This window comes from Branchiostoma lanceolatum, chromosome 12 (assembly GCF_035083965.1).
Source record: "Branchiostoma lanceolatum isolate klBraLanc5 chromosome 12, klBraLanc5.hap2, whole genome shotgun sequence".
In the NCBI taxonomy this organism is placed as follows: domain Eukaryota; kingdom Metazoa; phylum Chordata; class Leptocardii; order Amphioxiformes; family Branchiostomatidae; genus Branchiostoma; species Branchiostoma lanceolatum.
Window position 1 is genome coordinate 3,980,186 of NC_089733.1, and position 16,731 is coordinate 3,996,916.

Genomic DNA, 16,731 nt, shown 5'->3' on the forward strand with positions numbered 1-16,731 from the left:
TTGGTCGGTATGTAACGACTGAGGGGGGCCATGGACACAAATCCACCCGTCAAAAACACATTTGGCTATAGACTCAGCAGACATGTCAGGGAGAGGGAAAAGCTCCACCCACTTAGTGTAATAGTCTGACATAACCAATATATGTTTATTCCCTTGGGCGGACTTAGGGAGGGGGCCCACCAAATCCATTCCTACTCTTTCATTTGGGAAGCCAACCACTGATAGATACAATGGAGCTTTTGGCTTCCGACGTCCCGTTTTGGTACGCTGACAAATAAGGCATCCACTTACGTAAGCCCGGGCATCCACTGTCATTCCTGGCCAATAGAAAGAAAGCTTTAACCGATCAAGAGTTTTATCGATGCCCAGGTGTCCCCCCAAGGGGTCGTCATGCACCATTCGAAGGACTGTTTGTTTTAAAGCCTGCGGAACGAGGAGTTGGTAGTACGGGGGCAAATCATTTGGGCAGACTCGCTTCCGGTACAGAACATTATCACGGAAAACCAGGTTCTCCCAGTCCCCGTACAGGGCACGCTGGGGTCTATTAAGGCGTTGCCAGGCAGCCCCGGTCGGACGTATGCCGTGCGATTTATCTGCCACTAATTGCTTGAGGACAGGATCAGTTTGTTGTTTAGCGGCTACGTCCAAGGGGGCACAGAGAGGTTGGGGCAGGGGGGGGGGGGAGGTAGGGACTGAACGCAATTTACCCGTGGTGCGGGATCAGCGTCCGCCTCCTCCATGCCGCACTGATTACACGGACGTCTACTGAGCGCGTCTGCGTTAACGTGTTTGGTACCCGGCCTATGCTCTGTGACGAACGAATAGGGCGACAACTTCATAATCCAACGAGCATTTTGGTTAACTGGTGCCTTCATGGACATTAAATATTTCAGAGCCGTATTATCCGTACGCAATTTGAAAGGGTGGGGCCCTTGCAAGTAGCAATCATATTTAGTAATAAACTCTACAGCGGCAAGAATTTCGCGCCTATGAACACAGTACTGGCGTTGCTCTGGCGTAAGCGTGCGACTAAAATATACTATAACTCGCTCAAGTCCATCTTGGACTTGACTCAGGACGCCTCCGATGCCCGTATCGGACGCGTCAGTGTCGACAATAAAAGGTAGGTCAAAATCGGGGTAGGCCAGTATGGGAGCTGAGGTTAGAGCATCCTTGAGGGCCTGAAAGGCATTTTGACAGTCTTCTGACCACTTGAACTTGACTCCTTTCGCGGTCAACGAGGTTATAGGCTTAGCGATTTCTGAAAACCCTTTGATGAATCGTCGGTAATAGTTAGCTAACCCTAGGAATTGTTGGACCTGCCGAACCGAGCGCGGAATTGGCCACTCAGTGACTCGGTATCTTAAGAGGGTCTGTCTGAACCCCGTTGCCGGAAATGACATGGCCTAGGAATTCGACCTGAACTTGGAGGAACTTACACTTCTCTGGGTTTAAACTAAGGTTAGCACTCCGGAACCGGTCAAACACAGCTCTGAGGTGGGACAAGTGGGAATCTACGTCATCGTCGGAATGCGCTATGGTATCGTCCAGGTACGCCAAGCAAACTTGAGGTTGTAACCCTCGTAAAACCGACTCCATTAACCTTGCAAATGTACTTGGCGAATTGCATAAGCCGAACGGAAGGGCGTTGTACTCCCAGGTCCCAAATGGTGTGCAAAATGCGGTCTTTTCTATCGAAGCAGGGTCAAGTTTAATCTGATGGTAACCTGACCTTAGGTCCAAAGTTGAAAATAACTTAGAACCGGCGAGCGCATCTAGGGTGTCGTCAATTCTGGGGAGCGGCCAGGAACATTTCTTTGTAACAGCATTTAAACCTCTATAGTCAACACACATTCTTTTGGTACCGTTCTTTTTGTTTACCAAAACCACAGGGGCCCCCCAGGGAGAATTGGTGGGAGCAATAAACCTTAAGGAGGTCAGTTTATCAAGTTCTTCTCGAATCGTGGCTTTTGCCTGCGGTGAGGTCCTACGCGGCGGAAGACGGATCGGGAGGGCGTCACCTGTGTCGATGGAATGCGTGATCACCGATGTAGTGGTCACATCATACGGAGAACGAGACACGATATCCTGAAATTCCACTAACAAATCCAATAATTTGTCCTTACGGGACCAGTCTGTCAGATAGGAAAGGTCGAACAGCGTATTAAGTTCGTCACGAAAAACATTATTTGCGGACGGGGTAGGATCGGGGGATGACGGGGAAGGCGACAGAACAGGGGGGTCGGAGGTATCAGCTGGTCCCACTGTAAGTGTAGGGAAGGGTGCGTATGGAGAGAGGGCTACTCCCGACACGCACACAGTCTGAGATTCAAACGGGTGGAACAGACCCAATACTGTACCAGCGGGAATGCAAACGGAGTCTTCGAGTTCATTTACAATAAACGCGCACGACGTAGTTTTAACAGGAGTATGCGTTATTAACTCTCCTGAAAGTCCAAATCTGTTCAAAGACTGCAAAGCGGGTTCTATGAACCCTGGACCGCGGAGCGTCGAGCGAGTTTTCCCTACTATCTTCCCCGGTAACAGTTCAGTGGATCGTCCCCCGATTACAACATCACGGCGGACGACGACCCGGCGAACTCCACCACCTGTTTGCCTAAAAACAGGAATGGTAGCCACGCCCTCGGGTACGGAGAGGGACAGAGTGCGCGTGCGCAGGGAGAGATCCGCCTTGTAGGCCAACAGAAAATCTGTACCAATTAGTAGAGGCGTGGTGGAATTACGACAAACCAAGAATTTGGCGGGAAACTCGAACGTGCTCCACGTGATGGGAAGGAGGACGCTACCAAGAATATCAAGGGGTCCGCCAGCTACTGACGATAAAGACGGGCCATCGTAAGGTTCAATTACAACGGCAGACAATGAAGGAGACAGCCGAGAGAGGAGTGACTCGGAAACTACAGATACGTCCGCACTGAATCAATAAGAACGTCACAAGAGTGATTGTAAATTTTGGCGGTAAAATGAAAACTGCCAGATGCGCTAACAGGCTTACTAGGTGGATGGGACAAGGGGGGATTGGGAGGGGTGGGGGGGTCTTGTAAAGGCGACGCCGGCAGACCACCCATTACGCCGGCCGTCCGCCGTTTCCCGGAAACACCGGAGCAGGGTATTTGTACGGACACCTGTCCTTCCAATGCTGAGTAGATTGGCAGATATAGCAACGGCCGTTGTCGGGTTTCGAAGATGGCTGGGCGTTGGACTGAGGACCGTTGGGCGGGGCCTGTTGGAGGGGCGGGTTCCCTCGCACGTCCTGGGTCGGGGGAGGCCCAGCGTAGGGGGTCGTGTACAAGGACTCTTTAAACTGGTGGCAAATGTCAGAGACATGTCGTTCGTGGTCCCCTTGCAACCGTGATATGTCTGCTCGATGATCCGACAGCAGACGGGTGATGTTCTGAGTGGATGGCGGGGGGTTTGCCGTGGCGCCGGCGGAAGGGGGTGGGGCGGACGAGGGGTGTTTTTGAAGGTCCGCAAATAACTGGACCTGGGTGCGGGCCGCATGCAGACTATTCGGCTGAAACTTTTTCACCTCTAAAGCTATACCTCTGTCATTAAGACGATCCAAGAAAAGGCGTTTCGCCAGGGAGTCCCTGGCGTCACTAGGGACTAGTGGGTAGGCCTTACTGATCAAATTGCGAACCCGAACTTCGAAAGCCTGGGCCGACTCTGCGACCGATTGTCTCAAGGAGGTGAGTTCGGCCTCATAATGGGACGGATCATTAGGGCGCTGGAAAATAGCCCGCAAAAAGTCCAAAGCGTCATTACAAGTCCCAGCTTTGATGTTTGCGTCAGCAGAGGTGTATGTGGACAAAGCGTCCCCTGAGAGATGACGAAGCAGAGTGGCCTTGCTCAACGCGTCCGACCACTGTCCATAAAGCCGGTCATTGTTAAAGTGGGTCTCAAACTCCTCCCATGACACGGCAGATGTGCCTGTGAATCTACACAAAAGCTGGGGGGGGTGGGCAGGATGCGGCATCGGGGCGTTAGCGGCCGGAAGGACCGGGGCAACTGTGGGTGCGAACGGGTTCAGTGCCGACGGGGCTGCGGCAGCCGGGGCGGCCGGAGGCATGCCTGGTCCTGCGCCGTACGGATTGTGTGCCGGCGGGGGACTGAACGGGAACTGGGCAAATGGCTGCATATTGTAAAACTGGGCAGGGTATGCAGGTGCGGCCATGAAAGGGTTGAAAGCCGGGGGGGCCGCTGCAGGGTTCTGAGCGAAAGGATTCAATGCTGGGGCAGCTAGGAAAGGGTTCCAAGCGGCCGGGGGCTGCGGGTTCACCTGGCGATGACGTCGCCTCCTCGCCGGGACGGGGGGTGGGTTGTTGAATACGACCACATCATCATCAGGGAGAGTACTGGCGTCATCACTGTCCGACATATTAAAAAGAGGGGGGGGGGGGCGAAAGGTGTGAAGAACTCAGAGGGCCGAGGAGTTGTGTGGTGGCTACCGACAAGAGTGACACTGGCAATGGGATTGTACCGACACCGGTGACAGTTAAGCTTAGGGGTGATGAGGAGATTTACAGAAGAATCCGCTATCGACTCTGAAATGGGGCACCTATACGAATCAGCGAGACGATCAGATTACGTCAGATTTTCGGGAAAGGCAGGATGATCGTGGTTTTGGAATCGGTTAACGGAGAAAGTGACGGGGATGTGCTCCAGGGACTGGAGCGGCACCAGTGGTCAGCACAAAAATTTAGAAAAACAGTTGAGGGATGACCGGAGATGGACAGGAGATTAACAGAAGAATTTTGCCAGCCTCTGGAACAAGGGGTCTATGTGAATCAGTGAGACGATCAGGTGACGGCGGGTTCGTGGGAACGGAAGGATGACCGGTGCGGTGGTAATCGGTCAAAGGAGAAAGTGACAGGTATGGACTCCCGGGACGGGAGCGGCACCCAGTGGTCAGCACAAAACAAGTTAGGAAAACAGGATCCAATTAGTGCCGTCTCAGTGGCAAAGAGGTACAGATGACCAATGGACCCACACAAGTCGTTAATCAATACAAATGTCAACAGATCACAAAACGCCGCGACTTCCCTAGAATGCACAGGGGGGAAGACGTGTGTGGGAACCGAGTATCAGACCAGATGGCCAGTGGAAAAGCGTGTGAACAACAAAAGCCCGTGCATGCGAAGAAACCGAGGTCGGATGAGTTGCTCTCACCAACTACAATAGTGTCACAAAACACACCGCAAATCCAAAGGTCTATCCAACGACTAATTTAACGTGTACAGTAACAAGCCACCTTAACCTATCATCCCCGCAGTTGAACTGCCAATACGTAACCTTGAGACTGCCCTACCAGGAGTTTATGAAAATGTAACTGCGGAAAGGGCTTTGTAGAACACTCCGGCTAAACTGTCCGGCTAAACTGTCGTTGACAACTGTCTTCGTTTGCAAAACCCCAGTTCCTAGTAGGATGGTGTAGCGTAGCACTGAATCACCCGCGACAAGAAAAACACTTTCTCCTAACTTGCAATCAGATTGACAGAGGAAGAGTCTACCGTCCCCAGTCTTAACACAAAAGCCCGAAACACTTCTTTCTAGATCAAATTGACAGCGGAAAAGCCTACCTTCCCCAATCTTACCACAAAAACCCACAATACTTATTGCTAGATCAACTTGACAGAGGAAACGCCTACCGGTACCTTCCTCAGTCTTAACACAAAAACCCAAAATACTTATTTCTAAATCAAATTGACAGAGGAAAAGCCTACCTTCCCCAGTCTTAACACAAAAACCCAAAATACTTAATTCTAAATCAAATTGACAGAGGAAAAGCCTACCTTTCCCAGTCTGAACACAAAAATTCTTTCTAAATCAGATTGTAACAATAGAAATATGTCCGAGAGATCTTTACTCAGTTGCGTAGGGTAGGCAATAAGACGGTGCGTAAAAAAATCACAATTTACACAACTAAGCTAGACCACAAAATACTGAGACACACAACAACGGAAAAGCAGAAAAGAAGCCAACACGGGCACCGAACCCCCTGCACACTGTGACAGAAGCTTAGCGAATGACCTAAATACACAAACACTTCAATCGGAACCAGGACAAGACACTGGCTGTCCCTTCAGAACGTATCCTCTCGACTGCGATCCTAGGAAAAGTTTGTCACGAAATGTGACTCTGGGCGAAAACCTACCCGATAACACAGCAAATACAACACCGGCCTAACGACGAAATTCCGTCGCGCCGCCACGCGATTGTAATATACGAGAAGAGGAACGAAGTTGAGGAGACGCCAAATCGGCGAAAATTGTACAGAATGTGGAGAGCAACCCCAGCGCGAAATCAAAGATAACCTAGCCGAGAGAGCTTCACACGAGGAAGCCACAAAGCTAATCAAGCAGGCAGTGCTGGTCAGCACGAGAGTTTGTGAGGAATGTAGAGTCAAACCCAAGTGCAAAATCAAAGATAACCTAGCCGAGAGAGCTTCACACGAGGAAGCCACAAAGCTGATAAAGCAGGCAGTGCTGGACAGCACGAGAGTTCGTCAACAATGCAGAGTCTAACCCGAGCGCAAAATTAGAGATAACTAGCACGAAAGAACGTCAACAAGGAGGCAACCAAACAGATCCAGCAGGGGGCCCCATGCGGGGAAGGAGAACGCAATAGATCGTCAGAGACGGGGTTAGTAAATACGTCTTACCTAAGTGGGTAATAATGTTTAAAAAAATCCAAACACCTTCGCGCTCGCAGGACAGTAGGACGCTCACGTCGTTAGCCACTAGCGGACAACTTACCCCAATTGCCCGGCCTGACACGCTAGAGGAACGCAATACTTGGCAGAATAACCAAGACGAAAAAAGAAACAACTGAGGAAAAATGAGCGACAGAGAACTGTACGTGGATAACTGTCCAGCCCGGGGCGACCCAGAAGTAAAGACCGCTACTGGTCCAGACACTTTAAACACTCCCCACCAGTACGGAAGATAGACAACAAATCCACTCCAACTCACACGAGAAAACGGAACGAAAATACTTGTACTCAAGAGCTGACTGGTTAGAAGCACTGGACCCAGAACAACGACAGAAAGAAAAACGTGAGAGGTCTCCCACAAGAAGCCTTAAACGTGACACAAAAATTGTTTCCCAACTACACTTTGACCGTTAGGGTTTTACACGCGGGAACTGTGGGCACGCCCTTGTCACCCGCACAAGTGATCGCTCTATTACGTGGGAAGATCCCCGACACGATGGACAGTCCGGTAAAGAACTAGGCAACCAAATAACAAACGCACGGACTTCGCGCTCACTACCAGGAACACTTTACGAAAAGGCACACAATGTAGCGGTACAAAAACTAGCCTCGTCACTCGGGGGTGGTTATCACACCAGAATTTCACGCCGTTACAAACTCAGTGACGGGAAAAAAACACACTGTGAGGACTGCACACCCTCGCACAGATATAACTACTAACTAAAGCACAATCTGGTTCTAGCAAAGAAAACACAGCCACAAGTACGGAATAAAACCACGCGGGAAGTAAGAAAGAACTGAAGGCCTCTCTCACCAAAATTTCACAACGGCACGAGAATCAGTTACGACACAGAAGATACACTTCGAGGAATTAACACCCTCGCACAGGGAAGACTACTGAGGAGGACACACCCTGGTGTAACAAAACTACACTGTCACCAGTACGGAATACAACAACGCGGGGTTTAGGAAAGAAAGTTCATCAAGTTACAAACAATCAGTTACGACACAGAAAATACAATTCGAGGAATCACACCCTCGAGCAGAGAAAACTACAACCTCAAGTACGGAATAAAACAACGCGGAGTTTAGGAACGCAATTTCATAAAGGTACAACAATCAGTTACGAAATGTCACCAAGTTACAAAAATCAGGTACGACACAGAAAATACACTCCGAGGAATTCACCCCTTCGCACAGAGAAAACTACGGCCACAATCACGGAATAAAACCACACGGGAGAAAGAACTGAATTCCTCCCCCACCAAAATGTTACAACGGTACGACAATCAGTTACGACACAGAAAATACACTTCGAGGAAGTCGCCCCTTCACACAGAGAAAACTACAGCCTCAAGCACGGAATAAACAATGCGGTGTGTAAGATAGAAAGTCAAGTCCTCCCTCATCAAAATTTCACCAAGTTACCAAAATCAGTCACGACACAGAACAGAGATTGGGCACGGAACAGAATCAACGCTATATCCTAACCGTACTGAGACAAACGGCGAAAACGCGGGCGGGACGAGAAAAGTTGTTGAGGAAACTGTTTGGAAACTGTTTACGTTTAAGAGTGAGAGGGGGATGTGGGGAAGGGATTTTTACAGCTTTGTGAACGTGACCGTACAGATGTCTAGAATTTAGCGGCGCCTGCCTTTTACACCAACCAGGCTTCACGGAACAAGCGGACCAGATGGTATGGGAGAAAAGTCGAGACAATGACAGATAGTGATGGCTAAGGAATTTTGGCAACCGGTAGTATTTAAGACCAAGGAGTTTATCCGGGAATGAGCCGAGGAACACACAAATTTAGATGCTATGGCCAAGACAAGAGAAACCGCGAGGATGAGAATGAGAGGAGACACAACTTTATTGAACAAACACGGCAAGTTTACACGCTAGAGTGAGGAACACGCGGTAAAATGTAGTTAACACCCCTGGGTGCCGAGCGGCACCTTGTTGAGCAAAACACGGGCAATGGAAACCGATAGAATTCACAAGTGAATAATCAACAAAAAATTTGCTAGAATTTGCAGTCGCCTGGGGTGCCACGTGGCACGGGTGCGTGATCGGCCGCACGGAACGAAAAAAAACGAATTGACGGATCAAAAGTTCCAAAAGTACCGAAGCTCGACAATAAAAGGGTTTGGGACAGAAAAAGCGGCAAAACTTTTAAGTTTACCCGGTAATTTAGATAAGAAACGGAATGACAGTACCTGCGGGGGGTCAGACGGGCGGAGGGGAAAGTCCGAAGTGGAGAAAGAACGCGTATTATTTGTTCTGAGTGAGGAAGACGGCTACACGAAAAGAGCAGATTTACGGTTGGATTTGTAGGGACGATAACGTGTGGAGGAGATAAACCCTGCTTAGTCAGTTTACCCGCTAGAAAACGTTACGAGAGCCTGACCGTTAGGAACGGGTCAACTCGGGAGACGGGCCGAAAGCCCACGCGGAGATTCGGAGATAGAAACCTAACGGAGAGGAAATTTGGACGGAAAACCAACCAGAATTTATACGAACAACTCTAAAACGGACGGGTTTTACGATCTGAGGTCAGCTGCGGCAGCACGGCTATCTTACTTTTGGACGACAACAGGGCGGCAACAAGGTGGGGGTGCTAATGAGTAACGGTCAACCTACCTGGGGTTGCCAGAGACAACCAACGTAACATAAAATACAGAATCTAGACAAGAGGATGCACAATCAAGCAAACAATCAGAAGTGAACAACGGACCCAGTGTTAGGAACCATTTTGTCACAATAAAGTCTAGAGCAGGATTTGGACTCAACTCTGTCACAACTTAACTAAGTTAGCGGGGGGTTTATACCCAGACCGCTCACTACTTAACTAAGCTTTCTCACCACAAACCAAGGCCACAAGGTCAAGTGTTCCGTTGAAGCTCTGTTTATTCGCTTGAAAGGCAACCACACACAATGATAACTAGTACATGGATACAACAATAAACCTAGATCACACTTTTGGCGGGAGCGGGACTTGACCCGCGGGACGTGGGGTTTTTCCCCGAGATCACAATTTAGAACACAATGCTCAGTGCCCTTCAATACAATCAGATCCAATACAATACAACAGCTAAACTTGATCACAAAATGGGAACTTACCAACGACAGTAGCTTGAGACGACTAGTTACCGGGGCGGTAACGTACAACAACGACTAAACAACTAATATCCGAAGTTACGCTAACTGTTACTCATTAGCACCAAATGAAGAAGCCGCCCTGTTGTCAAGACCCTGGGACCTCAGATTTCCGTCTCCTCTCCCTGAATTTGTCTTGGGTTCTGATTCATATAGTCACTAGTAATTTACATAGGCGTGTGTTTTGACGCCCTATTGGTCCGAAAGTTGGAAGGTCTTGATCGCAGGGTCATTGGTCAACAAGACCTGGCTCAGTGACGTAGTGTCAGTGACCAGCAAGCCACATGTTACTCATGACGTCATCATAAAGCATTCAGGGACCAACCATTACTGTTACACAACTTTCTCGATGCTCAGAGTGTCGCCGAGTGGGACGGCGTGGACTCTGAGACGGAGGGCCGGAGACTAGATCAGTTCACATGGTGCCGGTGTCGTAACTGTCAACAAATGACGACCGTTCGGGAATGCGTGTGCTGTCACGATCTAACAGAAGCGGAGAATCTGGGTGTGAACGGGGACATCAACTGCCTGCTCAGTCACCCTACCTTCAACAACGTCATCATCAACGAAGACGCCCTGCGGTTTGCGTTGATTGCCCGTTGGGATCTTGTCCGTGAACGGGCAAGGGAGCCCTACGAGAACCGTACGTATCGTCTTCAAGCCTACAGACAAGTTACATACTGGCTTCACGGCAGACTTGGGAAACGTGTGCGGAGAGTCATCCCTTCCTGTGTTGTGTGGGCTGTCAGGGAAGCTTATCCAGAAGATTCGGGACAGTACACCGGTTTTCTCGAAGGAGACGAATTTGTAACTGACTACCAATACTACTAACCTCGAGTGACAATTGTCTTACATGTTTGTTTCATAAGCGCCTTATTATAAAGTTATATCCATATTTTTGAAGAGACTTCTTTTATGAATAGAGTTAGAAGTTTTGTTTGCAATTCTGTTGTCTTCTTCAGCATTTAGACTAGAGATCATTTATATTTATATCCATATTTTTGAAGAGACATCTTTTATGAATAGAGTTAGAAGTTTTGTTTGCAATTCTGTTGTCTACTTCGGCATTTAGACTAGAGATCATTTATATTTATATCCATATTTTTGAAGAGACATCTTTTATGAATAGAGTTAGAAGTTTTGTTTGCAATTCTGTTGACTACTTTAGCATTTAGACTAGAGATCATTATTTGACATCTTACCTCAAGGTTTCTGATATAGCAAAGAGAATAAGATTCATGCAATTTACTACAACTTGTATTGTTTCGCATGTCTGTTGCCTGCTAGTAATACAATATTAAAGTTGTTACAAAAATACAGTTCTTCACACCCCACTTGTTATGTGATAGGTACAGCAAGTGGCCCCTGTAACAGTGCAATGGACTATGCACTACAAGTTGTACAATACTAGTACATGAATCTTAGGCAAACACAAGTTGTTACAAAAATACAGTTCTTTACACACCACCTGTTATGTGATAGGTACAGCAAGTGGCCCCTGTAACAGTGCAATGGACTATGCACTACAAGTTGTACAATACATGAATCTTTGGCAAACACAAGTTGTTACAAAAATACAGTTCTTTACACACCACTTGTTATGTGATAGGTACAGCAAGTGGCCCCTGTAACAGTGCAATGGACTAAGCACTACAAGTTGTACAATACATGAATCTTTGGCAAACACAAGTTGTTACAAAAATACAGTTCTTTACACACCACTTGTTATGTGATAGGTACAGCAAGTGGCCCCTGTAACAGTGCAATGGACTATGCACTACAAGTTGTACAATACATGAATCTTTGGCAAACACAAGTTGTTACAAAAATACAGTTCTTCACACACCACTTGTTATGTGATAGGTACAGCAAGTGGCCCCTGTAACAGTGCAATGGACTATGCACTACAAGTTGTACAATACTAGTACATGAATCTTAGGCAAACACAAGTTGTTACAAAAATACAGTTCTTTACACACCACCTGTTATGTGATAGGTACAGCAAGTGGCCCCTGTAACAGTGCAATGGACTATGCACTACAAGTTGTACAATACATGAATCTTTGGCAAACACAAGTTGTTACAAAAATACAGTTCTTTACACACCACTTGTTATGTGATAGGTACAGCAAGTGGCCCCTGTAACAGTGCAATGGACTAAGCACTACAAGTTGTACAATACATGAATCTTTGGCAAACACAAGTTGTTACAAAAATACAGTTCTTTACACACCACTTGTTATGTGATAGGTACAGCAAGTGGCCCCTGTAACAGTGCAATGGACTATGCACTACAAGTTGTACAATACATGAATCTTTGGCAAACACAAGTTGTTACAAAAATACAGTTCTTCACACACCACTTGTTATGTGATAGGTACAGCAAGTGGCCCCTGTAACAGTGCAATGGACTATGCACTACAAGTTGTACAATACATGAATCTTTGGCAAACACAAGTTGTTACAAAAATACAGTTCTTCACACACCACTTGTTATGTGATAGGTACAGCAAGTGGCCCCTGTAACAGTGCAATGGACTATCCACTACAAGTTGTACAATACATGAATCTTTGGCAAACACAAGTTGTTACAAAAATACAGTTCTTCACACACCACTTGTTATGTGATAGGTACAGCAAGTGGCCCCTGTAACAGTGCAATGGACTATGCACTACAAGATGTACAATACATGAATCTTTGGCAAACACAAGTTGTTACAAAAATACAGTTCTTTACACACCACTTGTTATGTGATAGGTACAGCAAGTGGCCCCTGTAACAGTGCAATGGACTATGCACTCCAAGTTGTACAATACATGAATCTTTGGCAAACACAACTTGTTACAAAAATACAGTTCCTTACACACCACTTGTCATGTGATAGGTACAGCAAGTGGCCCCTGTAACAGTGCAATGGACTAAGCACTACAAGTTGTACAATACATGAATCTTTGGCAAACACAAGTTGTTACAAAAATACAGTTCTTCACACACCACTTGTTATGTGATAGGTACAGCAAGTGGCCCCTGTAACAGTGCAATGGACTATGCACTACAAGATGTACAATACATGAATCTTTGGCAAACACAAGTTGTTACAAAAATACAGTTCTTCACACCCCACTTGTTATGTGATAGGTACAGCAAGTGGCCCCTGTAACAGTGCAATGGACTATGCACTACAAGATGTGTTTGCCGTACAATACATGAATCTTTGGCAAACACAAGTTGTTACAAAAATACAGTTCTTCACACACCACTTGTTATGTGATAGGTACAGCAAGTGGCCCCTGTAACAGTGCAATGGACTATGCACTACAAGATGTACAATACATGAATCTTTGATAAACACAAGTTGGTACAAAAATACAGTTCTTCACACACCACAACAAAATGTTTGGTGTTCCTAACACTGAAGTGACACCTAACATCACACATCGCGGTTTGCATATCTGCTGATACGGCTCTGGACAAGAGCTTCCTTGCTTTCCAGTTGTACTGGGGCGATGTTGGGTGGTACTTCAGTTTCGGCATCCCTCAGGACGTGCTGGCCACAGACCCAGCGACCACTCGCAGCTCTTAGCCCTTTTCAGCACCAGCTTCATCAGGTCCTGGCGAAATCCGTACTGTTTTGCTTGGAAGACTTTCCTCACAATCCAGTCTTTTTTTCGCTTGCTGAAGGCAGCAGTCCATCTTGGGTCTCCTGTGGTAAGAAGGGAAGAACAGAAAACAATCAGTTGCATGAGGCATAGTTAAAATCAAGAATGTTAAACCACATGCTTACTTCTACTTCAAATTCACTCCTCTGGCTAAGGTGAAGGTTGAGAAAATAGCAGCAAAATAAACAGAGGAGTTATACACACATGAATGAATACATGTGAACATATTATATACATTACATATGATTCTGCTTGAATGAAGTCAGATAAAGATTAGTTCAATTTCAATTATGTTAGATTGTTGGTGTGTATAATTGAATAAATGTATGATGCTAACCTTTTTTGGTTGTTGCCTGTTCACGGAACACGTTACTGTTGTGGTCGAGGGCTGCCAGTTGGAGTCTTGCCCTCATCCCATGGTAAGAGAAGTGCTGCCGTTTGGGGGCGTACTTCAGTAGCATGTTGTGAAATACTTCCAGCTCTCCTGAGGAACAAAGACAGCAGCATTAATACGTGCACTACAGCCAAATTTGCAGCACCAGCAATCACACTCTACAGGGTAAATAACAAAATGTCAATTTCTTTGTACAGTGGAAGGTAAGAACTTAGTAAGAAGCTGTTCAGGATTGAATATTATAAACCAAAAAAGCTACTCACCGGTGTGTTTGAATCCTGTCAGGTGGGACATGTCTTTCAGGAGACTTTTCTCATGAACCACTTCATGCAGAGCCCGGTGTGGAGTGGTTCCTGGCTTCAACCACTTGATGTCTGTTTGGTCCCTGCCAGAGATGGGGTCATGTGCACACCGCTTGAACATCTGGTTGTTCCGGAAGCGGTGGTTGTTGCCAACATGCTCGGTAACAGACATCCACTTCTCCTGCAAGAGCTCCAAGCATAAACAGAAAAAAATTATCAGAATGAGAATAAAACAAATCATATATTTAGATAAATATATATATATTGTTAGAATGATAAAGATTTGCCTTACATTTTGGTTTACATTTACATGACATACATTGTGAGGAGAGTATACATACACACAGTTTCAGACACACATATATAGTCAAAACTCTAATTCATAGCATGTCTGCTGTAACATGTAGTTCTGTGTAGTTTTTATTCGGGGTATGTTTTTATGCATGATGCCTATTGATTGTTTGATAATTTCCATGCACATCCGTGCAAAAGAAAAAGACTGGACATTGACTATTTTAGATATTAGTACATCTGCATTAGTTGTAGGATTTTCTTCCTACCACATCGTCTCCACCACAGGTCCTCGAGCTCCACCAGAGATGGTTGGAGATACAGTTGATCCAAGGGGACAGATCCTTATTGCACCGCTTCTTCGCTTTGAGCCCCAGTTTTTTCTTGATTGATTTGGATACGTGGAACAGGTCAAACTGATGACTTTATTCTGTGGTAGGCGGGCTTCTTTAGTTCAGCCCTGATTCCTTTGTGCCGGTCTGTGGCGATGCACTCGATGTCTACCCCCTCACTGATGAGGTAATCCAGGCTCACACCGAACGCATCGCGCTCCATTGCCTGGGAGCTGTTCGAATCTGTAGACTGCAGCAGTTTGAAATCAAGGATGTACTTAGATTGTTCCTCCATGAATGTATAACTGCAATATTTTGCATTGTGCCCTGGGGAATCGCACCGTCCATCACCCAAAAGTGTTACTTCGAGTCTGTCATCTGGATCTGTGTTTTCATTGTTCCTGAACAGATCCAACACGCCTTCCTGTTTAGTGGTGTAATACCTGTGTATTGCTGGCAACAGGTAAGTCCTCTGAACATTGTAGAAGTATGTTTCTCCGAAACAATGAAGATTTAATGCATCAGAAATGTCTGAAAACTTTGATATGTTCCACCAGCAATCAATATTGCCCCAGCCATGAGTAAATTCCCTTCGAACATGTTACTTGTTCCGACGTGTGGCTGGGAATGCCAGACTCCCTCGTGGAAGTCTGGACATTCGTACTTTACAGTCAAGGCTGACCCAGTATTGAAGTGTTTGATGATAAGCAAGGGCTTTCCACAGTTGTTGATGGGACACACTTTAGAAGAAAAGAGATCGAAGATTTTTTCCTCGCTCACAATGTAGTAGGAACCAAGAGTGATAGAGTCGATTCCACATTACCGAGAGGGTGTTTGTTGCCTTTTGTTCTAACATTTACAAAACCTTTGTAACAATCTATGTGAGATAAGTAACTGTTAAGAACAATTTTCAACATTCATTTGATGTTCTAAATATTTTCTGCTGTGTTCCAACAGGTTAAACAAATTTCCAACATTGAACAAATTATTTGTATTAGTTTCTAAACTGTTGCAACATAGATTGATCATTTGTTTGAACATGTTCCAACATTCAACAAAAATGGTATAACTGGGTCAGTGGGCTGGGAACAGGCCAATTAACACATCCCTTCAAAGTATAGCGGATTAGGCCTAGGTGCCATACATAGACACCTCAAAACAAAAGAGTTGCCAGTGTCCAGACGTGAAATCTAAAAATATACAGAGGCAGACAATAGAGCGTGATTAGCACCTACTTTTATGGGGGCAATAACCCAAATCTACCATTTTGAGAATGATACAAAATGATGGAATATGTTCCAACAGTGAAACAATCACACAGATGTTTGAAAATTGTTCTAAATAAAGAGATATTTGTGCAAATACTTTCATACTATTTCCAAAATATATAGATGAGTTCAGACATGTTCAAACTTTCATTTCTAATTGTTTGAACAGTCTGGAATTATTCTGAAATAGTCTTTTCTCTAAAATTGTTCAAACTTATTAGCAATATCATCTGAAAACCCTCTCGGTGACATGGAGTTGACTCTATCCTCCACATCTATGCTGTCATCATCTCTTTTCTTCTAAAGTGTGTCCCATCAACAACTGTGGAAAGCCCTTGCTTATCATCAAACACTTCAATACTGGGTCAGCCTTGACTGTAAAGTACGAATGTCCAGACTTCCACGAGGGAGTCTGGCATTCCCAGCCACACGTCGGAACAAGTAACATGTTCGAAGGGAATTTACTCATGGCTGGGGCAATATTGATTGCTGGTGGAACATATCAGAAGTTTTCAGACATTTCTGTGGGGTCGTGTGGCGCAACGGCAGAGCGTTCGACTCAGAACCAAGAGGTCCCGAGTTCGAATCCTGTCAT

At 46.1% G+C, this 16,731-nt stretch overlaps 2 protein-coding genes across 2 annotated transcripts; one reads left to right on the top strand and one right to left on the bottom strand.

Annotated features, from left to right (window-relative positions):
• Positions 1-7,229: 7,229 nt before the first annotated feature.
• Positions 7,230-10,720, top strand: LOC136446439 (P2X purinoceptor 7-like). Its single transcript, XM_066444812.1, has 2 exons — positions 7,230-7,241; positions 10,247-10,720. The coding sequence occupies exons 1-2, from the start codon at positions 7,230-7,232 to the stop codon at positions 10,718-10,720; spliced, it is 486 nt and encodes a 161-aa protein (XP_066300909.1).
• Positions 10,721-12,775: 2,055 nt separating this feature from the next.
• On the bottom strand, positions 12,776-14,948 carry LOC136446413 (uncharacterized). The gene is made up of 4 exons (XM_066444767.1): positions 14,806-14,948; positions 14,207-14,435; positions 13,887-14,033; positions 12,776-13,593 (listed from the first exon to the last, which is right to left on the bottom strand). Exons 2-4 carry the CDS (start codon positions 14,415-14,417, stop codon positions 13,412-13,414), a joined length of 540 nt encoding a protein of 179 aa, XP_066300864.1. The 5' UTR covers positions 14,418-14,435; positions 14,806-14,948; the 3' UTR covers positions 12,776-13,411.
• Positions 14,949-16,731: the final 1,783 nt, after the last annotated feature.

Coding starts and splice junctions, on each gene's coding strand:
- LOC136446413 (XM_066444767.1), bottom strand. CDS start 14,417: ATGTCTGTTACCGAGCATGTTGGCAACAACCACCGCTTCCGGAACAAC. Junction 14,034..14,206: donor GACAGGATTCAAACACACCG/GTGAGTAGCTTT, acceptor TTTGTTCCTCAG/GAGAGCTGGAAGTATTTCAC. Junction 13,594..13,886: donor ACAGGCAACAACCAAAAAAG/GTTAGCATCATA, acceptor TTCTTACCACAG/GAGACCCAAGATGGACTGCT.